The sequence below is a fragment of the Pongo abelii genome, chromosome 18 (assembly GCF_028885655.2).
Source record: "Pongo abelii isolate AG06213 chromosome 18, NHGRI_mPonAbe1-v2.0_pri, whole genome shotgun sequence".
NCBI classification, from domain to species: Eukaryota; Metazoa; Chordata; class Mammalia; order Primates; family Hominidae; genus Pongo; species Pongo abelii.
This window is the reverse complement of record NC_072003.2, coordinates 26,838,059-26,865,463: the sequence shown is the minus strand read 5'-3', so window position 1 is coordinate 26,865,463 and position 27,405 is coordinate 26,838,059. Positions and strand designations below refer to the sequence as shown.

The 27,405-nt window shown below is 45.7% G+C and overlaps 1 protein-coding gene across 1 annotated transcript; it reads right to left on the bottom strand.

Moving 5' to 3' along the window:
• Positions 1-16,608: 16,608 nt before the first annotated feature.
• CHP2 (calcineurin like EF-hand protein 2) lies at positions 16,609-20,922 on the bottom strand. Its single transcript, XM_002826242.5, has 7 exons — positions 20,446-20,922; positions 19,829-19,901; positions 19,635-19,715; positions 19,367-19,497; positions 19,122-19,183; positions 18,247-18,369; positions 16,609-18,039 (listed from the first exon to the last, which is right to left on the bottom strand). The coding sequence occupies exons 1-7, from the start codon at positions 20,510-20,512 to the stop codon at positions 17,986-17,988; spliced, it is 591 nt and encodes a 196-aa protein (XP_002826288.1). The 5' UTR covers positions 20,513-20,922; the 3' UTR covers positions 16,609-17,985.
• Positions 20,923-27,405: the final 6,483 nt, after the last annotated feature.

Here is a 27,405-nt window from a genome sequence, read left to right as displayed (position 1 = left end):
TAAATGACAGAACCCACATCTATTTTTTAAAATATAAAAGTAATAATGAGCCAGGCACAATGGCTCAGGCCTGTAGTCCCAGGACTTTGGGAGGCCGAGGTCAGGAGTTCAAGACCAGCCTGGCCAACGTGGTGAAACCCCATCTCTACTAAAAACACAAAAATTAGCTGGGCTTGATGGTAGGCGCCTATAGTCCCAGCTACTCGGGAGGCTGAGGCACAAGAATCGCTTGAACTCAGGAGGTAGAGGTTGCAGTGAGCAGAGATCAAGCCACTGCACTCCAGCCTAGGTGACAGAATGAGACGTTGTGTCAAAAAAAAAAAAAAAAGTATCTGCATATAATGCTTGTAGCTTTTTAAGTGGCCATTTGTAACAAAAAAATAATAACGTCCGGTCCCTACTAGACTCTCTGTTGTGTGAATAAGAAATGTATCTACAGAATCCAACCATGTTTCCGTCTGCACTGAAGGATTTCTGTCCTCAACATTGGAACAGAAACCAGTACAATTCTTGGCACCCGGAGAACCATAATCAACCTCTTCCATGTTGTCAGCTTTAGCGACTGTTAAAGGCATAGTGCTTAAAACATCAAAATTTAGGAGACTGCACAACAGTGACATACTAAAAATACAAATGCTTGTTTTATTTTGCTGACATATGTTGGTTGAGGATAATGGAACCAAAAGTAGATTCAGAAAATATTTTCTAATACACCAGATTTGCATACCACAGATAAACTATTTCTGGGCAACTTCTTCATGTTCTGCTTGGAGGAGAATGGGAATTCAGGGACAAACTCTGGAAAGTATAATAATTTTTTTCTAGAATCGGTATGGTATCAGATAGGAATTGCATTCAACTACTAGTAACAGGGTTCCAATTATTGTAGATTAAACAATTTAGAGTTTTTTCTCTGATATAAAAGGCTAGAATTGGCTGGGCACAGTTGAATCACATCTGTAATCCCAGCACTTTGAGAGGCTGAGGCGGGCAGATCACTTGAGGTCAGGAGTTTGAGACCAGCCTGGCTAACATAGTGAAATCCCGTCTCTACCAAAAGTACAAAAATTAGCCAGGTATTGTGGTGTGTACCTGTAGCTCCAGCTATACAGGAAGCTGAGGTGGGAGAATTGCTTGACCCTGGGAGGCGGAGGTTGCAGTGAGCTGAGATCACACTACTGCACTCCAGCCTGGGTGACAGGGTGAGACTCTGTCTCAAAAAAAGGAAAAAAGGCTAGAACTGATACGGCAACTCTGCAAAGTTATTTGGCATACAGGCTCCTTCTCTTAGTCTAAGCATGTAATTTCAAAACTCAAGATTATTCACGTTCACATTATGTAAATGGAGCTCACGTAATAGACAAGCAAAAGAGGTTAGCTACAAAGGAAACTAAGAAATGTTATCTTTTCTCCAGGCACTTTGCCACCCCAGGTACAATTGGCTTTCCTTTATTAAAAAAAAAAGGGGGGAATGAAAATGCTACAGTAGACACCTAGCAGTCTCTGCAATGGGCACTCATTCAAAAAAAAATTACTTTGCACAAAACTCTTCGTTTTTCCAAGCATATGGATCCCTAGAAATCCCTAGCTCTAAAATGCTACCATTCTCCAACCACATGCTCAAACCAAGAACCTACAAACCATCTCTGATTCTTCTTTTACTTTAGCCCCACATGCAAACCATGAGCATGTTTTCTTGACTCTACCTCCAAAATATGTCCCATGCCTTTCTAAATCTAACTTCTGCTGTCACCACTTCCTCCCTACCTAAACTATTGCCATAGCCTCCACCGAGTCTTCCTTATCCTGCTTTTTTAAAAAAAATAAATGTTATTTTCGTTTCATAGACAGAGTCTTGCTCTATTGCCCAGGCTGGAGTGCAGTGGTGCAATCATACTCACTGCAGCCTCAAACTCCTGGATTCAAGCCATTCTTCCACCTCAACCTCCCAAGTACCTAGGACCACAGATGTATACCACCACACCCCGCTAATTTTTAAATTTTTTGTAGAGACAGAGTCTCACTATGTTGCCCAGGCTGGTCTTGAATCCCTGTGAGCCCAGTCCTCCCATCTCAGCCTCCCAAAGCACTGGGATTACATGAGCCACTCTGTCCAGCCTGAACTTACTTTGTCATACATTTATTTGTTGTGTGGTCTGCCTACCTCTCTAGAATATAAATCCCATGGCAGTGGGGTTGTCTGTCTTGCTTATCCCTGTAACACCTGCTTTTATTTAGCTCCGTGTCTGGCATGCCAAAGTGTTCATGAATATTAATTATTTATTAATTAATCATTTTCTTAAAACAGAATCTGAAAATATTGCTCAGAGTTGGGAAAGAGTTTGGTATGGCTTAAAATGAGAAGTTGATCATCCGAGTATTAAATTAAATATCTTTTGTGAATTGTTTTCATGCTAGGAAGCGACAGACCTCTTAAATATCAAATTAGTATACACTGAAGTCTAATTATGAAAATTCATACACAAAATTGTGGAAGAATCAGAGGGAATGTTTAATTAAAAGAAAAATATATGTGATTGGAAACCAGCAATTTCTCAACAGACTGAAAAGCTTAATGACTAAAAGCAAGCACTTCACCACTTACTGACTGCATGACCTTGAGAATATTACTTCGTATTCATAATGTGGGGTTACCAAAAATACCTAACTCATGGGTTTATTGTTAGAATTAAAGGAGGTTATATTTGTGTAGGGCTTAGCTCAATAGGAAGTGGCCATTACCATTATGCCTTTATCATTAAAATTTGGTTAAAAAAATATATATATACACAAACACATATATACATATGGTACCATTTTAAATGTGAAATATATATGTATATTTATACATATATACATATATTTAAATAATACATATATGTATTAAAAATAAATATATGTATTTTAAATGATACCATTTTAAATGTGAAATATATATGTATATATGTATATACATGTATATATGTATATATGTATATACATGTATATATATATGTATATACATGTATATATGTATAAATATATATGTATATACATATATACATGTATATACATATATACATATATACATGTATATACATATATACATATATATTTCACATTTAAAATGGTACCATTTAAAATACATATATAGTATATACATATATATGTATTTCATATTTAAAATGGCACCATTTAAAACAATGAAGCTATTTTAAAACTTTGGTCATCAGGCCAGGGGTGCCTGCAAGGACTGATGGAAAGTCTGGAGATAGCAGCGTGTTGAACCTGTAAGTGGAAAGCAAGAGAGAAAGAGACAGATCTGTGGGTCAAAGCCTTTATTAAGGTCCTGGGTACAGCCAGGCACAGTGGCTCATGCCTGTAATCCCAGCACTTTGGGAGGCTGAGGCGGGCAGATCACGAGGTCAGGAGTTTGAGACCAGCCTGGCCAACATGGGGAAACCCCGTCTCTGCTAAAAATACAAAAATCAGCTGGGCATGGTGGCGGGTGCCTGTAATCCCAGCTACTCGGGAGGCTGAGGCAGGAGAATTGCTTAAAACCGGAAGGCAGAGGTTGCAGTGAGCTTAGATCATGCCACTGCACTCCAGCCTGGGCAAAAGAGTGAAACTCCATCTCACCAAAAAAAAAAAAAAAAAAGAAAAGTCTTGGGTATTACCCCAGCAGATTTCCCACGAGAAGTTCTAATTGGTGGGTTTAGAGTAAGCAGGCAGGAGCTCTGCAAAGCCACACTGTGACTGAGAGGTGGTCACTGTAGCACATCTGTGCAACCTATGCAAGGTGTAGGGGCCAGAGGGGTGAGTCAAGTAGGTGGGGTGAGACAAGTAGGTTGTATCTACACCAGGAGGAGATATAAGGCAGGTATCTGGATCAACCACATTGAGGAACTGGGAAGAGGTGAAGAACTGTGTCAAGGGTGATTGGGCCCTGCATCTGATATGAGAAAGTCTAACTTATATTCAAAATGGGTACCAAGGCAACATAAAACTATGGAAATTCACCACACAACCATTGGATCGCTATCATATGCAGACAAGTCTATATTCAAAATAATATGCAGACTTGCAGGTCCTGTCTCTGGAAATTATAATGTAGAAGATCTATAGTGAAGCCCAAGTATCAGCATTTTTGTAAGTTTCCCAGGTAATTTATTTTGATGTTCAAAATAATTACTTTGGGGAACTATTGAGCTGCAAATGGCTCAATAAAGCACTACCAGAAAATTATTATTGAATAATAAGGAGGAACTAATCAGGCAAAGGTTGGGATGAAAGATAGTCCATCCAAAGAGAAAAGCCAAAGTCAGTGAGAAACAGCAGAGCATAGAGAGGAAGAACCTCAAACAGTTGGCATTCCTAGAACATGAAATGACACACACGTGGGAGTCAGAGATGAAACTGGAAAGACTGCATACGTCATCTACATTGCGGAGGACCTGGAAACTATAAAAATACTTAGATTTGATCAATTGTGTGAAACTATTTAAGAATTTTTTTTTTTTGAGATGGAGTACAATGGTGTGATCTCAGCTCACTGCAAACTCCACCTCCCGGGTTCAAGCGATTCTCCTGCCTCAGCCTCCTGAGTAGATGGGATTACAGGCACCCGCCACCATGCCCAGCTAATTTTTGTAGTTTTAGTACAGATGGGGTTTCACTATGTTGGTCAGGCTGGTCTCAAACTCCTGACCTCAGGTGATCCACCTGCCTTGGCCTCCCAAAGTACTATTTAAGAATTTAAAGGATATTAGGAAGGTTGAGGCAGGAGGATTACTTGAGACCAGGAAGTCGAGACCAACCTGAGCAACACAACAAGACCCTATCTCTAAAAAAAAAAAAAAAAAGGAAGGAAACTTAGTCCCAGTACGATGACACACACCTGTAGTCCCAGATACGCAGGAGGTTGAGGTGGGAAGATTATTTGCGCCCAGGAGGTTGAGGCTGCAGTGAGCTGTATTGTGCCACTGCACTCCAGCCTGGCAGTAGAGTAAGACCCTGTCTCTAAAAAAGAGTTTAAAGAAGAGAAGTGACCCAGATTGACTTGTTTTGACTTAAAAATGTAACATCTTAGAACATAACCCCTCAAAATACTTTTCTTTATTTGTTTATATGCATGTTTACAAATTAGTTTATGCTATTTATATTGTTTTCTTAATGATAATATTCATCTATGACATCATTTTAAATGGCTGAATACCATTTCATTTTATGAATATATCATTTTATTTTAACCGATCCTATTGTGGTAGGTTTACTTAATTTTATTTAACTTAGCAAAACTGAAACCATATTTCCAAGAAATCCCTTCTCTATGGTCTATGTTATTGTTGGCCATGAGAAAAACATATGGAAGATTTGACAGACTGGCCGGACGCAGTGGCTCATGCCTGTAATCCCAACACTTTGGAAGACTGAGGCTGGAGAATCGCTTGAGCCCAGGAGTTCGAGACCAGCCTGGGCAACATAATGAGATCCCCCATCTCTACAAAAAAATAAATAAGCAAATAAATATAAATAAATAAATAAGGCAGGCATGGTGACATGGGCCTGTGGTCCCTGTTACTCAGGAGGCTGAGGCAGGAGGATAACCTGAGTCTAGGGGTTTGAGGCTGCTGTGAGCTATGATTACACCACTTCACTCCAGCCTGAGTGACAGAGTGAGACTCTGTCGCTTAAAAAAAAAAAAAAAAAAAAAAAGATTTGGCAGACAGGACTGAAGGTGCAGCAATTGCTATGCTCTGAGCACAGGTGCATGACATTCTTGCCACTTACACAATTTGCAGCTAATCTGATGCTTCACCTGTGGGTGTGAGGCATCAACCAGGCCTGTGGTGCCTCCAGCTCCTCCAGGTCTCCTTCAGCTTCTCCAAACCCTAGACCAGGTGCCTGTCATGGGCACCGGCTCCTCCTGCCAGTCTCTCACATCATCAAGATTGGAGGTGGCAATAGACTCAGGTTCCATGTTGTCCTTGTAGGTTCCTGCTGATCTTTGCATCCCCTACTTCATGTACATTTTTTCCTGTCCAGCTGCTGGCCCTGATGACTTCAGATCCAATATCAGATTCAGAAGAGCCACCACCTCACACAGACTGATAACTTGCCCCCACAGTTGCATGAGGACTAATCCCCGCATGTAATAAGTCTCATTGCATGTCAGCCATAGTGGTTCTGCTCCTCTGATCAAACTCCAATTGAACGCTAAAGCAATGTGTTAGTTGGGTTCTCTGGGGTAGTATCAGGTTTACTGGGAGTAACATCCATGAAAGATAAAATGGTGAAGAAGGAGGATTGGTCAGGGAGAATATCAGATCGAGATGCAGATCTGGAAAATGCTCATCCAACCCAGTGGGGAGTTCTGGAGCAAAGATTTCCCACCAAAGGAATCCCACAGTGAGCTATAATCACTAGTCCCAGTACCTTGCTCTGTCCTTCGCTGGGGCTGCCTGAGAACAGCACAACCTCAGCTTAACAGGTGAGGCAGAGGCCAGGTTCAGTGGCTCACACCTGCAATCTCAGCACTTTGGGAGTCCGAGGTGGGAAGGTCACTTGAGCCCAGGAGTTCAACACCAGCCAGGGCAACATAGTGAGACATCATCTCTACTAAAAATAAAAAAGTAAATTAGCTGAGTGTAGTGGCGCACACCTGTAGTCCCAGTTACTCAGGAGACTGAGGTGGGAGGATCACTTGAGCCCAGAAGGTCAAAGCTGCAGTGAGCTGTGATTGCACCACTGCACTCCAGCCTGGGTGACAGAGCAAGGCCCATGCCTCAAAAATAGAAAAATAAAAATAGCTGGAATCTGTCAGCTCCCAGCATTCCTCACAGCTGAAGGGCAAGTTCCTTCTTGAAAGGAGACCCAAATGGCACACCCTAGAGCTGCTGCACCTGTATTGGCGCACAGTTGGATGACTCTGATAATCCACTTTGTTATAAACAAGACCTAAGTGAACAATCTGGTAGGTCATATCTTTTTGCACATCCTTAATTATTTGCTTAGGATACATGCCTAGAAATGAGGATCTGGGACAAATAATCTCCCCATTTTTAGAGCTTTTGATATATAAAACTAGACTGGGCCTCAGAAGGTTGTGGTTTTAATCAGATTTTAATCAACATTGAGGTTGAATGTTTTCATATGCATTTAGACATTTATATTTCTTTCTTTCTTTTTTTTTTTTTTTTTTTTGAGATGGAGTCTCGCTCTGTTGTCCAGGCTGGAGTGCAGTGGCACGATCTCGGCTCACTGCAACCTCTGTCTCCTGGGTTCAAGCAATTCTCCTGCCTCAGCTTCCCAAGAAGCTGGGATTACAAGCGCCCATCACCATGCCCAGCTAATTTTTGTGTTTTTCAGTAGAGACAGAGTTTTGCCATGTTGGCCAGGCTGGTCTTGAACTCCCGAACTCAGGTGATCCACCTGCCTTGGTCTCTCAAAGTGCTGGGATTACAGGCTTGAGCCACCACGCCCGGCCTAGATATTTATATTTCTAAAAAAAAAAAAAGAAAAAAACCTTCTTGTTCATATTGTTGGATGTAGGATGGTCATCTTTTTCCAATTGAAAGAGCTACTTATATGTGAAAGATTGCAACCCGTTGTCTGATATGCATGATGCAAATAATTCTCCAGTTTGTCTTTTACCTTTAATTTTTTAAATTTTTATGTAGTCAACACTATTAATATTTTACTTTATGATTCTTCTTAGGAAAGCTTCTGCATCTCAGGATTATATTAATACATTAATAATCACACCTTTTGCCTTTCTTTTTTTTTTTTAAGAGACAGGATCTGCCTCTGTCACCCAGGCTGGAGTGCAGTGATGTAATTACAGCTCACTCCACTGCAGCCTCAACCCCCTGGACTCAAGCAATTCTTCTGCCTCAGCCCCCTAAGTATCTGGGACTATAGGGGTACACCACCACACTCGGCTAATTTTTGTATTTTTTGTAGAGACATGGTCTCATTATGTTGCCCAGGCTAATCTTGAACTCCTGAGCTCAAGTGGTCCTCCCACTCAGCCTCCTAAAGTGCTGTTATACTCCTTTTCTTTTCTTTTTTCTTTTTTTTTTTTTTTTTTTTTTTTGAGATGGAGTCTCGCTCTGTCACCCAGGCTGGAGTGCAGTGGCGTGATCTCGGCTCACTGCACGCTCCACCTCCCAGGTTCACACCATTCTCCTGTCTCAGCCTCCCGAGTAGCTGGGACTACAGGCGCCCGCCACCATACCCGGCTAATTTTTTGCATTTGTAGTAGAGACGGGTTTGACCGTGTTAGCCAGGGTGGTCTCGATCTCCTGACCTCGTGATCCACCCACCTCGGCCTCCCAAAGTGTTGGGATTACAGGCGTAAGCCACCATGCCCGGCCTAGAGATGGATTCTTATTCTGTTGCCCAGGCTGGAGTGCAAGGCATGATCACAGCTCACTGCAACCTGGACCTCCTGGGCTCAAGTGATCCTCCTGCCTCAGTCTCCTAAGCGGCTAGGACTACAGGTGTGCACCACCAGCTAACGTTTTATTTTTTAGAGACATGATCTCACTATGTTGCCTAGCTGGTCTCAAACTCCTAGCCTCAAGCGATCCTCCCATCTCGACCTCCCAAAGTGTATTTTATTATATTTTTTTGAATACTGTAATAGTTTACTAGATACTTTACATTATTTATATACATAAAGCTCTTTTACATCTACCTATTTAGTGCTTTGCATTAACAAGTACGAGAAAAATCCATTCATAAAGCAGTTTACATAGAGTTGCCTAAACTTTACAGGCTTCCCAAACCAACCATTTTATTTACTTTAGTTTCATGATAAATGATCGATGTCAACTGGTAAGATAAGGCCCATTTTATTATTCATTTTTTTAAATGTCTACTTTCCTTCTCTGCAAAAAAATTATGCATCCCCACCTGTAACCACAATGTCAGATTAAAATGACTGTAAATTCATCAGTACTCCTGCCATCCAGAGATGGAGTCTATATTTCCTCTTCTGTGTGCTCTAGGACTGTTTTGTCTCGATTCATTTTTTTTTTCTTTTGAGACAAAGTCTCGCTTTGTCGCCCAGGCTGGAGTGCAGTGGCCCAGTCTCAGCTCACTGCAACCTCCACCTCCCAGGTTCAAGCGATTCTCCTGCCTCAGCCTCCCGTGTAGCTGGGATTACAGACTTCTGCCACCATACCTGGCTAATTTTTGTATTTTTAGTAGAGACAAGGTTTCCCCATGTTGGCCAGGATGGTCTCAAACTCCTGACCTCGGCCTCCCAAAGTGCTGGGATTACAGGCATGAGCCACCATTCCAGGCCTGTTTTGTCTTAATACATTATAATGGAAGTGACATTGTGCCACTTTCTCAGGCTTTAAGACACTGGCATGTTACACTTCCTGTTTCTTAGGACACTCTCTCCGGAAGCCTTTTCTAGACACTGTTCTTGTGAGGATGTGATGGCTAGAGCTATGGCAGCCATTTTGTAACCATGAGTCAACACACCTGAGCATTAAAAGCCAACATACTGAGGAATAGAAGGATAAAACATCTTGGAGTCTCAATTATATTGTTGAGTCATTCAATAACTCTAAGACTGCCTACCACCAGAGACATCTTATAATGTGAGATAATTGTTTGAATTATTTAAGCCACTGTTAGCTGGTAATTCTGTTATTTGTAGCCAAAAACAAACTAACTAGTATATAGTTATCGGTGGATTTTGCCTGTCCAACATGCAGCCTCCTTCTTCCCATAACAACATTCTGATATTCTTTTAGGGAATCAGCACACACACACACACACACACACAGACACACACACACATACATTGCATTTGGTTCAAGTGGGATTGACTTTAGTCCATAGTACTGGGGCAAGAATGTGAGCAGGTCTGGCTAACCAGAGTGTTGCATTTACCTGGCTACAATGGATGAACCAATGAGGTTTTGTTCTGGGACTTTTGACAGAATTGTTGGGAAAGAGAGACTCGTTATCCTTAGCAAACTAACACAGAAACAGAAAACCAAATACCACGTTTTCACTTATAAGTGGGAGCTAAATGATGAGAACACATGGACACACAGAGGGGAACAACACACACTGGGGTCTTTTGGAGGGTGGAGGGTGGAGGGGTGGAGGGTGGAGGGTGGAGGGTGGAGGGGTGGAGGGTGGAGGGTGGAGGGGTGGAGGGGTGGAGGGTGGAGGGTGGAGGGGTGGAGGGTGGAGGGTGGAGGGTGGAGGGGTGGAGGGTGGAGGGTGGAGGGGTGGAGGGTGGAGGGTGGAGGGGTGGAGGGGTGGAGGGTGGAGGGGTGGAGGGTGGAGGGGTGGAGGGGTGGAGGGTGGAGGGGTGGAGGGGTGGAGGGTGGAGGGGTGGAGGGTGGAGGGGTGGAGGGGTGGAGGGTGGAGGGGTGGAGGGGTGGAGGGTGGAGGGGTGGAGGGGTGGAGGGGTGGAGGGGTGGAGGGTGGAGGGTGGAGGGGTGGAGGGGTGGAGGGTGGAGGGTGGAGGGTGGAGGGTGGAGGGGTGGAGGGTGGAGGGTGGAGGGGTGGAGGGGTGGAGGGTGGAGGGTGGAGGGGTGGAGAGGTGGAGGGTGGAGGGTGGAGGGTGGAGGGTGGAGGGGTGGAGGGTGGAGGGGTGGAGGGTGGAGGGTGGAGGGTGCAAGGAGAGGGAGGATCAGGAAAAATAATGGGTACCAGGCTTAATACCTGGGTGACTAAATAATCTGTGTAGCCACCTCCCATTACACAAGTTTACCTATGTAACAAACCTGCACTTATACCCCGAACTTAAAATAAAAGTTTTTAAAAAGGAAAGAAAGGCTCTCTTTTTATTGGTATTTTATTTTACTGCTTAAGAATGAAACCAACACATTGGCTGGGCACAGTGGCTCATGCTGGTAATCCCACCACTTTAGGAGGCCAAGGTGGGTGGATCACTTGAGGTCAGGAGTTGAAGATCAGCCTGGCCAACATAGTGAAACCCTGTCCCTACTAAAAATACAAAAATTAGCCCAGTGTGGTGGCACATGCCTGTAATCCCAGCTACTTGGGAGACTGAAGCAAGAGGTTCCCTTGAACCCAGGAGGCAGAGGTTGCAGTGAGCCAACATCACACCACTGCCCTCCAGCCTGGGCAACAGAATGAGACCTGTCTCAAAAAAAAGAATGAATGAATGAATGAAACCAACACAGAGGACGGCAGAGTTAAGAAATGAAAGACTAGTTTCTGGTAATATCATTGAGCCTTTGGGACTCACCTTTGCCTGGTGTACCTTTGGACTTTTATTTCAGTTATATGAACCAATAAATTTCTATTATTTTATTAGCCAGTTAACAACTGAAGAATCCTGACTGGTGCAGGCCAGAGTCCAGGCTTACAAATGAGGCCAAGGGCCTCAGCTAAAATAAGTAGGTTTGAGGGAGAGGGAGAAAGAGAAAGGATAAGATGCAGCTCTGGAGGGCAGCTGCTAGTATCTCTCTCTGTCACAGATGACAGAAGCTAAAGCCCCGAGGGTTAAAATCACTTACCCAAGGTTGTACGGCAGCTCATTATAAGGGTCTAGATTCAAACCCAGGCCTAACAAGACTCAGCTATACCATATCGCCAGTGTGGTTTTACTAAACCACACTGATTCTCAGGGTAGGGCTCTACCAGGAATCAAGTCTGTATGTTGCCTCTTAAACATTAAGAGTTTTATTGGAGCCAGGCATGGTGGCTCATGCCTGTAATCCCAGCACTTTAGAAGGCCAAGGCAGGTGGATCACCTGAGGTCAGGAGTTCAAGACCAGCCTAGTCAACATGGCAAAAGCCCATCTCTACTAAAAATACAAAAATTAGCCGGATATGGTAGTGGGCACCTGTAATCCTAGCTACTTGGTTGGCTGAGGCAGGAGAATCACTTAAACCCGGGAAGCAGAGGTTTCAGTGAGCTGAGATCCCGCCACTGCACTCCAGCCTGGGCAACAGAGTGAGACTCCATCACACACACAAAAAAAGAGTTTTATTGGTGTTGCTTAGGTAGGGCTGAGGACTAGGTCAGAATTCCTAACTATTTTCCTCATCAGTTAGCAAGGGGCAATGGCAGCATAACCAGGTCTACCCAACATCACTACCTACGTCCTTCTACAGCCATGCACTGCGTCATGACGTTTTGGTCAATGATGGACCACGTATATGACGATGGTCCCACAGGACTGTAATACCACAGTTTTACTGTAACGTTCCTATGTTTAGCTATCTTTAGATACACAAATATTTACCATTATGTTGCAGTTGCCTACAGTATTTAATGCAGTAACATGCCGTGCAGGTTTCTCCTCGCCTGAGAGCAATCAGCTACACCGTATCGCCTAGGTGTGTAGTAGGCTACACCATCTAGGTTTGTGTAAGTATGCTTTATGATGTTCATACAATGACGAAATCACCAACAACACATTTCATTTCCCAGTCGCTAAGCGATGCATGATTGTACTTGCTTCTCTTCCGAGGGCTCCCTACATATCCTAACAAGTTTTGTCTCCTTGGCAAGGAGAGGTGCTTCTTCTGGAACTCCCGTCTCCTCTTTGAGATACGTAGATGAGTTCTTCTAGAAAATTCCAGGATAGCCAAGGCTTTTCCCAGCGGCTGCAGTGGAACAAGCTGGGACCACTCCAGTGCCCATCCCACTCCTGGCTGGGAAGCACCCTCCCTCTCAAATGAGGATTGCAAGCACCAGGACTAGAGCCACCTCCAGTTTCTCTCTTGGGGACTCTGCCATCTTAGCCCAGCAAGTGGGCAAGTTCATGGGCCCTGTCTCCAAGTTTACAAGTCTTACCAGGTTCTAGAGATGAATGTCAGCAGAGGGCTGTTGCTTTTAATATTTCCAGCTCCACAAAGCATCTGTCATAATGTCCTGTTACTTGTCCCTGGACCTGGTCTGATGAGTGAATTCCGCTACGATGGCCAACCTCTACCAAACCCAACCTGACCAGTGGCCAACCTGAGCATCACGATGTCCAGCCCACTGATGGCTGCCTCCAGATGTTCCCTGAAGGGACAGGAAGGGAAGACTCAACCCAAGTTTATTTCCTCATAGTTTCCTCCAGCCAGTGGTTCCCAAGGTGTGGGAAACACACCACTCACATACACAAGATGATTTTGGGTAATAACAACACAGCTCAATAACATTGAATCACACAGTGAAAAGGTTATTCCTAACCAGGTGTGGTAGCTCACACTTGTAATTCCAGCCTAGGCAATATAGCAAGACCCCATCTCTACAAAAAATAGCAAAATTAACCAGGTGTAGTGGCATGTACCTGTGATCCCGACTATTCAGGAGGCTGAGGTGAGAGGATCACTTGAGCACAGGAAGTAGAGGCTACAGTGTGCCAAGATTGCACCACTGCACTCCAGGTTTGGTGACAGGGCAAGATCCGGTCTCAAAAAAAGAAAAAAAAAATTGTACCCTTCTCAATTCTTTTTTGCATTCTTCAGATCACCAAAGAGAAATCTCTGTTTGAGGCAGGTTTATCTTTTAAAACTCTTTAACACTTGTTAATCTCCCCCCTATAAAGAAAGTATTATTTTTGATTGACATATAATAATCATACTTATTTACGGAATACAGTTGATATTTTGTTTTTGTTTTTGTTTGAGTGTTGCCCAGGCTGGAGTGCAGTGGTGCAATCTCACCTCACTGCGGCCTCCACTTCCTGGGTTCAAGCGATTCTCCTGCCTCAGCCTCCCAAGTAGCTAGGATTACAGGTGCCCGCCACCATGCCTGGCTAATTTTTGTATTTTTAGTAGAGACGGGGTTTCATCATGTTGGCCAGGCTGGTCTCAAACTCCTGACCTCAGGTGATCTGCCCACCTCAGCCTCCCAAAGTGCTGGGATTAGAGGCATGAGCCACTGCGCCCAGCTCAGTGTGATATTTTGATACATGCATACAATGTGTAATTCTCAAATGAGGGTAATTAGCATATTCTTCACCTCAAACATATATCATTTCTTTGCACTGATATTCCCTTATATGTGTATTTTTTGTTTCTTTGCATGTACTGTATTTGTGTGTTATTTTATTTATAGCCATTGATGCTGCTTTTATTTTATAGGAGTGATAATGGATGATTGGATGTGGAAAATATATTTTAAAAATAAAATAAAATTTATAGGAGTAAATATAATTTCCTTTATAAACTCAAATGTATAAATTTTAAATGAGTGTGTTTATAGACAAACAATGAGTAACAGTACAGGACATAGATACTGTACAGCAACAATAATGACGATGGTAAACAAATCACTAAACATTGTCAACTGCTGCTCACAGGAGAGGGGCTTCTCATCAGGACCCCTCTAGAACAAATCCACAGGCATCTGCCAGACTTGACATCCAGAGGGTGGCGTTCAGCAGTTTCTGCCCAGCAGCCAGACTGCAGCCCCTCATCTGCCTGACAAAAGCCTCCCCTCCTGAGGTTGGGTGGGATCTGGGGGCTTTCCTGTTGAGAGTGGTTTGTGCCTCCAACAACCAGAGCAGCGAGTGGAGTCCTGGGGATCCCTCAGGCTCTCTAGTAATCCTTATTAGATGAGGAGCACTAGTGATTGGTACTGAGTTCCTAGAGAAGGTGTGGGCATGAATGGATGGGGAGACCTTTCTTTAAAGTCTATAGGCCCGGAGCTATGCTAGTGCCTTATGGCTGTTGGAGACCTTCTTATAGATAGCAGTCTCTAGGAGCCTGGCCGGAAGCTTTAGGTCAATGTTTTTAAAAGTTTTTTCCTTCATCTTCTGATATCAGAATCACTTATTTAAAAATATATAGATCTGGGCTGGGCACAGTGTCTCATGCTTATAATCCCAGTACTTTGGGAGGCCAAAAAAGGGGGTTCAGGCCAGGTATGGTGGCTCATGCCTGTAATCCCAGCACTTTGGGAGGCCGAGGCGGACGGATCACTTGAGGTCAGGAGCTCAAGAGCAGCCTGGCCACCATGGCGAAACCCCGTCTCTACTAAAAATACAAAAACTAGCCGGGCATGGTGGCACACGCCTGTAGTCCCAGCTACTCGGGAGGCTGAGGCAGGAGAATCATTTAAACCCAGGAGGCTGAGGTTGCAGTGAGTCGAGATCACACCACTGCACTCCAGCCTTGGCAACAGAGCAAGACTCCATCTCCAAACAAACAAACAAACAAAAGTTAGCCAGGCATGGTGGTGCACACCTTTAGTCCCAGCTACTTGGGAGGCTGATGCAGGAGAATTGCTTGAACCCAGGAGGCGGAGGTTGCAGTGAGCCAAGATCACACCACTGCACTCCAGCCTTGAGACAGAGTCTTACTCTGTTGCCTAGGCTGGAGTGCAATGGCACAATCTCGGCTCACTGCAACCTCTGCCTCCCGGGTTCAAGCAATTCTCCTGCATCAGCCTCCCAAGTAGCTGGGATTACAGGTGCATGTGACCACGCCTGAGTAATTTTTGTATTTTTAGTAGAGACAGGGTTTCACCATGTTGGCCAAGCTGGTCTCGAACTCCTGACCTCAGGTGATCTGCCCACCTTGGCTTCCCAAAGTGCTGGGATTACAGGCCTGAGCCACTGCCCCTGGCCAGGACAGGGTGATTTAACAAGCAAATGAATTAACACTGTAAGCAATGGGGGCTCAAATCTGCTGGAAATTGCTATGAAAATTAAGAAAACATGTATCTAAATTGTGCCATCTGAATGATGAAGTAACTGGGTATTTATCCAACCAATTTCCATCTGTCACTAATTGAGAGCTACTCCTAATGTCATTAAATCTCTGGCACTTCCACCCTGCCCCTTATACAGGCTGAATACATGCAAAGCCCTCGGGCAAGGCATCACCGTGCTTGCAAAAATAAGCCACTAGCATGTAAGGCTGGGTGCAGTGGCTCATGCCTATAATCTCAGCATTTTGGGAGGCCGAGGTGGGTGCATCACTGGAGTCTAGGAGTTCAAGACTAGCCTGGGCAACATGGTGAAACCCCAACTCTTTAAAAAAAAAAATTAGCTGGGCATGGTGGCATGTGCCTGTAGTCCCAGCTACTCAAGAGGCTGAGGTGGGAGCATTGCTTGAGCCCAGGAGGCAGAGGTTGCAGTGAGCCGAGACTGTGCCACTGCACTCCAGCCTGGGTGACAAAGCTAGACCCTGTCTCAAAAAAAAAAAAAAAGGAAAGAAAGATAAAAGAAAGAAAGAAAGAGAAAGAAAGAAAGAAGAAAAGAAAAGAAAGAAAGAAAAAAGGAAAGAAACCATTGGCATGCAAAGTAATGGGAAATGTCTAGCAGGTGGTGTGCAGATAAATGTTTAACAACTGGCTTTCCAGGAGGAAAAAGCCTTAACCTGTTGCACTTACCAATGTCTGTGGTGTAAATATTCCCGCTATAGCCAGTTTCAAGTTACTAACATATCATTGAAAGCAGAGTTGAGATGTTATAAGCACAACTGGTTCTCATGTGTTGATACAAGACAACCAAAGACCAGCTCTGGGAGGGAGAAAAACAGCAGGGCAATTACAGTGTCTCCCACAGGTGCAACCAGAGTGCTCTGCTGCAGACATAGAGTCTCATAGTTTTATGGGACTTCCTACTCCATTCCGTCTTATATCAATGTTTGAACATCTTACCATGAAAACAAGCTTACTCTTAGAATCTTCGAATGCATTCACACTCTAGGAAGGTATATGTTGTTTATTATTTTTACATCATCACTTCCCTACCCCATCAAGCCCCATCATCCCAGCATGCACCCAGGAAATCAGCAAAAACCCATTTAAGAGTCCAGACTTCAAGGGTCCCTCACAGTAATGGGCATTTCTTGTTTTGCCCGAGCAGAGCAGACCACTCATTTCCCCTTATTCTGCTAATTGTATTTCATTTTCCTTTAAGCAACCACCTTTCTCCCCATCCTGAATCCTCAGACCTTATTTCCCTGGCCCTAGGAATTAGCACATGACACAGGCCTGGCCACTCAGAGTGTTCCATTCCCCTAGAAGTAGGGATGAGACCACAAATGGGTCAATGACACTCTCCACTTGGAATTATTGGAATAAGTAAATCTCTTCCCACTGGGTTACTGGGTTAGCAGGATAGAAGCCTGGAGCTGATGGTGGTCATCTCCATCACTAGGAAAGAGCCTTCCTGAAAATCAGGCTTACAGACAGAAAAAGCGGAGCTGGGAGATGGAGAATAACTGGGGCCTGATGATACCATTTGTGCCCTTGGATCCAGCCGTGCCTAAAGGCAGATACTTCCGGACTTTTTAATTACATGAATTCATAAAATTTCTTTCTGACTTAAGTCACTTTGAGCTGGGTTTTCAGTGATTTGCAGCCAAAAGATTGCTGGCTGATTCACAGCTCTGAGACCAAATGAGCTAGACCTGGCATCGGGTCTGTGGTCTGTTAGGAACTGGGCTGCACAGCACAAGGTGAGCAGCAGGCGAGCTGAAGCTTTATCTATATTTACAGCCACTCCCCATTGCTTGCATTATCGCCTGAGCTCTGCCTCCTGTCAGATCAGCAGTGGCATTAGATTATCATAGGAGCCCAAATCCTACTTTGAACTGCACACCCAAGGGATCTAGGTTGTGCACTCCTTATGAGAATCTAATGCCTGATGATCTGTCACTGTCTCCCGTTACTCCCAGATGGGACTGTCTAGTTGCAGGAAAACAAGCTCGGGGCTCCTGCTGATTCTACATTATGGTGAGTTGTATAATTATTTCATTATATATTACAATGTAATCATAATAGAAATAAAGTGCACAATAAATGTAATGCACTTGAATCATCCCAAAACCATCCCGTCACCCATCCATGGAAAAACTGTCCCTGATGCCAAAAAGGTTGGGGACTGCTGAGCTAGACTTTAGTATGCATCCTTCCAGCTTTCTTCTCTTGGCCCTAAATAGAGTTAGAAGCAAGAATACAGTTTATTGGCGCCCTGCGTCCATGCGTCCATGGGGGCTTTGGATGAATTCCAAGGAGATACTGGTTGCAGGAGCAAGCCCAAGGCACAAACGGAGTCACTTCAGGATCCGGATGCTCATTTTTTGCTCAACATCCATCTTCTCTAAGGACTGAGGGAAAAACAAATAGCAGGCAAGAGGCTTGACTCTCAGCTCTCCATGCTCCCAATCTTCTCCCCCAGGGTTCTACCCATTCCAGAGACCCCATCATTCCCAGGCAACCCCTATCTTTCCGCCCTCCTCCGTTGAACATTTCCCATGTCTGTCTGCCCCAGGGACTCCTGATCTCAACTCCCCAATCCCCAAGGGCACTCTGACCTTGGTGAACTCCACGAAGGACACAGCCCCATCCCCATCTTCATCAGCCTCCTGCACCGTGCGGTCAGCGATGTTCTCCAGCTGCTCTTCTGTCACCTGTACCCCGACCATCAGACGGAGAACCTGGGAGATGAGTGAAGAGGCAGCCATAAGGAGGGGGCATGAAGGCTGCTACTCCCCATCTCGTAAACCTTGCCCACCTCATCCCAAAAGTTATTGCTAATTTTATAATCCATCCTTCATCCATTTTTCACCATATCCCCCCAATAATTTTCCCTACTGCTTCAACAACCAATCTCCTATCTCTCCCTCACCGTCCTGCACTACCCTCAAAATATGCTCAAACTCATTACCCAACTTTATCACCCAACCTCCATCCATCCTCCACACCATTCTCCACCTTAGCCACTAAGGGTTTCTAATTCCATCCTCATTCCATCACATCTGTTCCAGCGTTTCTCGATCTTGGCACTGTTGACATTTGGAGCCAGATAACTCCTTGTTGGAGAAGGCTTTCCTGGGTATTGCATGATATATAGCCACATTCCTGACCTCTACCCACTAGATGCCAGTAGCACACTCTCTCCCCCATTGTGACAACAAAAAGCATCTCCAGATATCGCCAGATATTCACTCAGGGAGCAAAATCACCCGTAGTTAAGAATCACTGATCTGTTCCCAACCTCATAGTCAATTGCTCCACACTCCGACTCCCAACAAACCCACACTCCAACTGCACCCATTCCCATTTCCCAAACAATACCCCAATTATCTGCACCCCAGCTCCCCAATCATCCCACCCCATCTCTCACACCATTGCATTTAACCATCCCATCCTTCACACATCACATCTCTTGCTCTCGCTTTCTGCCAACCTGCAGCATTTCATGCCTGGAGATCTTCCCATCGCGATCCAGGTCATAGAGCTGAAATGCATCTGGGGAGAGGGTGGGAGGGGGAAAGGACTGTAGGTCTTCCCTGGCTCTCTTCCAGCAGAAGGCCACCCTGGAGAAGGGGGGAGGTTGCCAATGGGCTCAGGGAGGGAGTGGAAGATTCCTGGAGCCTGTCCCTGGTGTGGGTACATCTGCATTCTCACTTGGGCAGGTCCTCACAAACTCACAGTGAAGTTTGTTCCTTCTGCTGTTGAGAGGTTCAGGTTTCTTGGGATCTTGGGTTTCTGTGTCCTCATCTTCTACAGGGCGAAAATGAGCCAAGACCCTGACAAAGCCCGGGAAATCCACTCGCTGGCTCCTGGGGAGACAGGGGGCAGAATGGAAAGAGGTGGTGGTCACCTTGGCCATCACTCTGCCTCAATCTCTAACCTCCCCTCCCACCCACTCACACACCGGTTTTCCCGCCTCCACCTCCCCACGCCCAGCAAGCCTCACCCATCGGGGAAGAAGCTTTCTATAATTCGGTCTCCCAGGGGGTTCACGGCGAGCGCCCCTATCTGCTGGAGATCCATGCGGCTGCAAAGCCAAAGTTCAAAGAGGGTAAGGCAGAGATGCCAGATGGAGGGTCAAAGAGGGACATGGAGTCAGAGAGACAGGGGCCAGAAGTTATGAGGCCGGCTCCCCCTCACCTCAGGTAGCCCTTCTTATTCCTGTCCAGTGCCCGGAACCGGTGGTGCAGGCGGAGCAGGCTGGCTTGGGAGACTGCGGGAAGGAGAGTGGGGTAGGGGTGTGTGACTCTGCAGGGCCCGCTCCAGAAACCCGCCCCAATAGGCCGGGAAGATGGGCCAGAACAGCGGGGGCTGGTTGGAAGGGGCGATCATCCCGGGGAATCAGGGGTGGAGGTGGCCGGGGCGGAGGGAGAGTGACACGATCCCGCGAAAATCCAGGTTCAAGACCCGGGCGGCTCGCAACCTCCCGAAAACCAAAGTACCAAAGCCATCCCTTCCATCCGCCGTCAGCTCTGCCTTCAGCTTCGATCCGGGCTCGAGGACACCTGGGTGCCTGGATTCCTCTGGACTCGAACCCCGTGAACCCGGATCCTCCCCAGACTTGGAGGCTGGGACCCCTAGGTTAACCCGCCCCGAACCCAGCGATCCCAGGCACTGGGGTCTTGGTCTTCCAGCTCCGGGGAGCCCCGGACCCCAGATTTGTAAGTTCATCCATCCTTCAACCCAACCCCTTCCCTAGCCCCAGACGCCTGGGTTCGCCCCGTCCCCTCCGCAGCCGCCGGCGCGGGCGCACTCACAGCCGGTCTCTCGCCGAATACTGTCCCCGTCGGGAATGACCGCGGCGTGGGAGCTGCGCGACCCCATGGCCGAGCTGGAGGCGGAAGGGCCGGAGCAGCCACCCGGACCCACGCGTTCTCTCCTCCCGCCGGAGAGGCGTGGCCGCCCCAGTGGCCCCAGAGGACGAAGGCCACAAGCCTGGCGCGCGGCCAAGCTCCAGAACCCCGGCGTGCCTCGCCTCCCACCCGCGACCCGGGCGAATGGAAAACAATGGCAGGGCGGCCGGTCAGAGGGAGGCTGCGAACAACGGGCTGTTTCAGCTCCGAGATTTTGCGATCGGCACGGGAGAGGCTGGTCGAGTCCCAGGCCCCGCCTTTCCACGCCTCCCCCGGGGCCGGTTCCCACGGTGCGCCCTGACACCTGAGCCACCTCCTCCTTCGCGGGCCCTGGGCGCTCCCAACCCCAGGGCTCTCCCCGGCGTCGATGCTGAGGAAGCCTGGGAGACCTGACCTCCTCTGTAGAGACCACGCCCTGCTGGAAGGCGGGTGGCCTATGGGGAGGGAATCCTGGGGGGGAAGGGGGAAGAGGCATCGAAGAACTCCCAAAGACGGAGAAGTGGGGAGGGGCGGCGAGATGAAGGGTGTGCGTTAGGTTAAGTGGAAAGAGCACTGGTTTGGGAGTCCTTATTGGAATCCCAGCCGTGCCCGTGACTCTGGGAAAGTCAGTAAATCTTGGTTACATCCCTTTTGTTCGGTTCACATTGCCTTATTGTTGTTTAATTGAGCCAATGCTTAAAATTCAGGAGTTTCACCCAAAATCCACATTCTTGGCTTTTCCTGAGAAATCGGAAGTTCTATCACCACCAGGCCCAGAGCTGTCTTCCGGCCACAGTCCCTCCAAGCCCAGTTCACTCCCTTAGGTACCTACTGATCCCTTAGAGCTCCAGACTGGGAATGACTTAGTCCTCTGAACAGCCCTCCAGAGCCATGGGACTCCTTGGCCCAAGAGAGGGTTACAGACATCACTGGGACTAGGCTTAAAGCAAGAATGACAACAACAAGGGCTCTTGTTTACCACGCTTTGCTAAGCACTTTATGTGCATCCGTTCACACATTCCTTGTAGGCCCTGCTGGGCTGCTTTCTTCTGATTTTACGTGGTGGAGGCTGCCAGGGGCAAGTTGTGAACTAATTATGTAAAGCGTGTGTTCTCAGTGTGGTCTCTATCTCACCCCAAAGGGGCAAAAAATAAAACATATGTTTTATGTATAAAGCACAGCATACATACAGCACATAAATAGATATACAATATAGCTGTGATACTGAAATTTCAGGGCAGACGTGGAGGCTCATGCCTGTAATCCCAGCACTTTGGGAGGTAGGGGCAGGAGGATTGCTTGAGCCCAGGAGCTCAAGACCAGCCTAGGCAACATAGTGAGACCCCATCTCTACAAAAAAATACAAAAAAAAAAAAAAAATTAACCAGGTGTCGTGGCGCATGCCTGTAGTCTCAGCTACTTGGGAGTCTGAGACAGGAGGATCACTTGAGCCCAAGAGGTTGAGGCTGCAGTGAGCCATGATCATGCCATTACACTCCAGCCTGGGTGACAGAGTGAGACCCTGTTTTGAAAAGAAAAGAGGCCGGGCGCGGTGGCTTATGCCTGTAATCCCGGCACTTTGGGAGGTCGAGATGAGTGGATCACCTGAGGTCAGGAGTTCGAGACCAGCCTGACCAACAAGGAGAAACCTGGTCTCCACTAAAAATACAAAATTAGCTGGGCATGGTGGTGCATGCCTGTAATTCCAGCTACGCAGGAGGCTGAGGCAGGAGAATCTCTTGAACACAGGAGGTGGAGATTGAGGTGAGCCTAGATCGTGCCATTGCACGCCATCTTGGGCAAAAAGATCGAAACTTGGTCTCAAAAAAAAAAAAAAGAAAAGAAAATTTCGTGGGGTAGGGGTGAGGGTGGGGAAATTAAAAAGACTCGGGGAGGCATTGGTAACGAAAAAAAAACAGGTCGAGAAACTCATTTGTCAAGGGACAAACACTAGAAGTGTCCACTTTTGAAAGTATCTTTAAACCCTTTCCCCCATCATAATTGCACATACATACACAAATTTCCCAGGGAGGAAAACATGCAAGCAGTTCATTGCAAGGGCTCAAGTTCATATCCACCCTGGAGAGAGAGAAGCTGAAGAAACAGTCTATCCTCCAGCCCCACGCAGAGGCCTGCATCAGATGAGTCTTGAAAATATTGATCTAAGAAGTGCTTGCTTCTTTCAGATACCCCCCAAGGACTAAGCAACTGGCATAAGGAATGCTTGATTCTCTTTCAGACTCCCCCCAAAGACTAAGCATGCAGGAAACCACACCCCTCCCTAATGAAGCCCAGCAATCACTGCAACCCACAGCTGTGAGTCAGGCTGTGCATGTAGTTTGGGTTCAGTTCTGAACCCAGGAGGAGATGAGAGCCCTAAGAAGCTGTGAAAAGCACCTCAGGCCAGCTTGGGATGCTGATCTTGGAAAGGGCTTCTCCAGCCTTAATATTGGAGTCAGTGCTACACCAAAGTAAATTAGGCCAGAGAGTAATTAGGAACTCCTATGCACACATCATACACAAGCTTTTAAGAGAGGGCTGGACCAGGCGCGGTAGCTCTTGCCTATAATCCCAGCACTTTGGGAGACCGAGGCGGGCAGATCATGAGGTCAGGAGATCGAGACTATCCTGGCTAACACAATGAAACCCCGTCTCTACTAAAAATACAAAAAATTAGCTGGGCGTGGTGGCAGGCGCCTGTAATCCCAACTATGTGGGAGGCTGAGGCAGCAGAATCACTTGAACCTGGGAGGCAGGTGTTGCAGTGAGCCAAGATCACACCACTGCGTTCCAGCCTGGGTAAAAGAGCAAGACTCCATCTCAAAAAAAAAAAAAAAGAGAGAGAGAGAGAGAGCAGGCTATGCTAGAACTCATTTCTGTTTCATGTACACAAGTGAGACTTAAATCAACTTCACAGTTTTTTCAGGTCATTTAAGCGGGAAGATGCTTTGGGGAAAATTTTATCTGCAGAATCTGTTAGACTAGAGTCAGGATGAATATTTGGGTTTTGCTTTTCAGCTATGTAAAAGTTGCTAGTCATTCTTTTTTTTTCTTTTTTAATTTTTTGAGACAGAGTCTTACTCTGTTGCCCAGGCTGGAGTGCAGTGGCGCCATCTCAGATCACTGCAACCTCCACCTCCTGGGCTTAAGCGATTCTTCTGCCTCAGCCTCCCTAGTAGCTGGGATTACAGGCATGCACCACCACACTTGGCTAATTTTTGTATTTTTAGTAGAGATGGGGTTTCACCATGTTGGCCAGGCTGGTCTCGAACTTCTGACCTCAAGTGATCTGCCCACTTCGGCCTCCCAAAGTGATGGGATTACAAGCATGAGCCACCACGCCTGACCGCTGGTCATTCTTGGTGAAGGTTCAACTAGAAGAATGAACATCCAGGAATAGTCAGGAAAATACAGAACAATTAGCACTCAATAATAAAAAGATAAATGACCCAACTTTTTAAATGAGCAAAGGACTTGAATAGACATTTCTCCAAAAAAATACATATGTTTAGCCAATAAGTACATGAAAAGATTCCCCACATCACTCATCATCAGGGAAATACAAACCAACCACAATGAGATATCACTTCATACCCACTAGGATGGCTGGAATTAAAACAAACAAAAACAAGTCTTAGTGAGGCTATGAAGAAGTTGGAAGCCTCATTCATTGCTGGTGGAAAAGTAAAATGGTGCAGTTGCTGTGGAAAACAGTTTGAAGGTTTCTCAATACACTAAACAAAATTACTAAGTGACCCAGCAATTCTGCTCCTAGGTATACACCCAAAAGAATTGAAAATAGGGGCTCAGGCCAGGCACAGTGGCTCACACCTGTAATCCCAGCTCTCTGGGAGGTAGAGGCGGACAGATCACTTGAGGTCAGGAGTTCAAGACCAGCCTGGCCAACATAATGAAACCCTGTCTCTACTAAAAATACAAAAAAATTAGCCAGGCATGGTGGCACGCATATGTAATCCCATCTACTTGGGAGGTTGAAGCAGGAGAATCACTTGAACCCGGGAGGCGGAGGTTGCAGTGAGCCAAGATTGCGCCACTGCACTCCAACCTGGGCAACAGAGTGAGACTCCGGCTCAAAAAAAAAAAAAAGAAAGAAAGAAAGAAAGAAAATAGGAGCTCAAACAAAAATCTGTAGTGAATGTTCATAGCGACACTATTCATAATAGCCAAAAATTGGAAATAAGCCAAATGTTTGACTGATGAATGGATAAGTAAAACATGGTATATTGATACAACGGAATATCATTTGGCCATAAAAAGTAATGAAGTATTATATATGCCACAACATGGATGAACCTTGAAAACTCTATGCTAAGTAAAATAAACCAGTCACAAAAGACCACGTATTATGTGATTGCACTTATATGAAATGTTAAGAATAGGCAAACTTGTAGAGACAAAAAGTAGATTAGTGATTGCCGAGGGCTAAGGGAGGTAGGTGGGAGTCAGGGATGATAGCTAAAGTGTACAGGGTTTCTTATTTTTTCTTTTTTTTCTTGAGGCAGGGTCTCCTTCTGTCACCCAGGATGCAGTGCAGTGGAGTGATCATGGCTCACCACAGCCTCAACTTCCTAGGCTAAGATGATTCTCCCACCTCAGCCTCCTTAGTAGCTAGGACTATAGGCATATGCCATCTCAACTGGCTAATTTTTGTTATTGTTGTTGTTTGTTTTTTTGTAGAGATGGGATCTCACTATGTTCCCCAGGCTGTCCTGGGCTCAAGCGATCCCCCACCTCTGCTTCCCAAAGTGCTGGGATTACAGGTGTGAGCCACTGCACCTGGTCCCAGGGTTTCTTGTTAAGGTGATGAAAAGGTTCTACAATCGACTCTGGTGATAGTTTGGTTGCACATATCTGTGAATGTAATAAAATCTATTGCATTGCATGCTTTAAATGGGCAAAAAGTATGATATGTGAATTATATCTCATCAAAACTTTTTTTAAAAGAGAACAGCACAGAGAAGACAGTCAAACTTGACTCTCCAGAGGAAATAAAAGTTGTAACAAGATTTCTGTAGGTGAACATACAGAGGGATCTTTTTTTGTCTTCTTAAAAACAAACTATAAAACAAAAAAAATTTGAAAGAAAAAAGTAAACAAACAAAAATAAATAAAAATTAAAAACCGAATAGCCAGGAAAGCTCTGGGACAAAAAGTAATGAGGGTGGGTGACATCAACATCATTAGTCATCAGGGAAATACAAATTTCTCTACCAGGAATAGAGAGGTAAGAAACAGGAATAAAGGGCCAGGCGTGGTAATACAGCACTTTGGGAGGCCGATGCAGGCGGATCATGAGGTCAGGAGTTCAAGACCAGCCTGGCCAACATGGTGAAACCCCGTCTGTACTAAAAATATAACAACTAGCCAGGTGTGGTTGTGGGTGTGTGTAATCCCAGCTACTCAGGAAGCTGAGGCAGGAGAATTGCTTGAACCCAGGAGGCAGAGGTTGCAGTGAGCCGAGATTGCACCACTGCACCCCAGCCTGGGAAACAGAGCGAGATTCCATCTCAATTAAAACACACACACATACACACACACACACACACACACACACACAGACAAGAGGCCTTGTGTAGTGGCTCACACTTGTAATCGTGGCACTTTGGGAGGCTGAGGCAGGTGGATCACTTGAGCCCAGGAGTTCAAGACCAGCCCAGGCAACATGGCAAAACTCTATCTCTACAAAAAATACAAAAATTAGCTGGGCATGATGGTGCACAGCCTGTAGTCCCAGCTACTCAGGAGGCTGAGGCGGGAGAATTCTTGAGCCCCGGAAGTGGAAGTTGCAGTGAGCCGAGATCGCACCACTGCACTCCAGCCTGGGTGACAGAGCTAGACCCTTTCCCTTGTGAAAGAAAGAAAGGAAGGAAGGAAGGAAGGAAGGAAGGCAGGAAGGCAGGCAGGCAGGCAAAGAGAGAAAGAAAGAAACAAGAAAGAAAGAAAGAGAGAGAGAAAAAGAGAGAGGGAGGGAGCGAGGGAAGGAAGGAAGGAGGGAAGGAAGGAAGGGAGAGAGGGAGGGAGGAAGGAAGGGGAGAAAGTCAGAAATATGCCCAAATATATATGGGAATTTAGTATTTGATAAAAGTAACATTTCAAATTATTGACATTCAAAAATGTCATTTGGGTCCTCTCTCTGTCTTTTGGGAGAAAAAAATAAGGCTGTACTTTACCTTTTTATACCAAAATATAATAAATTCCAGATCGAATAGAGATTTCAACACAAAAAGAAACCATGTAATACTAGAAAAAATCTTGGGTAGCTGTTCTTATAATACTAAACAGAAGAAGGTCTTCTAAATATGAAAGAGAACAAAGAAATCATAAAGAAAAGATTGACATGGCCAGGCACAGTGGCTCACACCTGTAATCCCAGTACTCTGGGAGGCCAAGGAGAGTGGATCACTTGAGCCCAGGAGTTCCAGACCAGCCTGGGCAACATGGCGAGACCCTGTCTACAAAAAATACAAAAATTAGCCAAGGACGCTGGCACTTGCCTGTAGTTTCAGCTACTCGGGAGGCTGAGGCAGGAGGATCGCTTGAACCAAAGAGTTTGAGGCTGCAGTGAGCTGTGATCACACCACTGCACTCCAGCCTGAGCAATAGAGTGAGACCCTGTCTCAATTAATTAATTAATTAATTAAAAGTTTGACAAATTTGAACTACATGAAAATTAAAACCTCTGTATGGCTGCATATATATATATACACACACACACACACACACACACATATGTATATACGTATGTACATACATACAAATATGTATATGTAAAAGATAAAAGACAACCCAATAGGAAAAATAATTGGGATAAGATGTAAAAGAGACATGGTCAATAAGGATAAAAAGACACTTAACCATACAAAG

Bases quoted from the DNA above. Each gene is read 5' to 3' on its own strand.
- CHP2 (XM_002826242.5), bottom strand. From the start codon at position 20,512: ATGGGGTCGCGCAGCTCCCACGCCGCGGTCATTCCCGACGGGGACAGT. The intron at 19,716-19,828 runs GTGAGGGGGAGC...TTGGCTTTGCAG, and splicing joins AATAAGAAGGGCTACCTGAG to CCGCATGGATCTCCAGCAGA. The intron at 19,184-19,366 runs GTGAGTTTGTGA...CCCTCTCCCCAG, and splicing joins CAGAAGGAACAAACTTCACT to ATGCATTTCAGCTCTATGAC.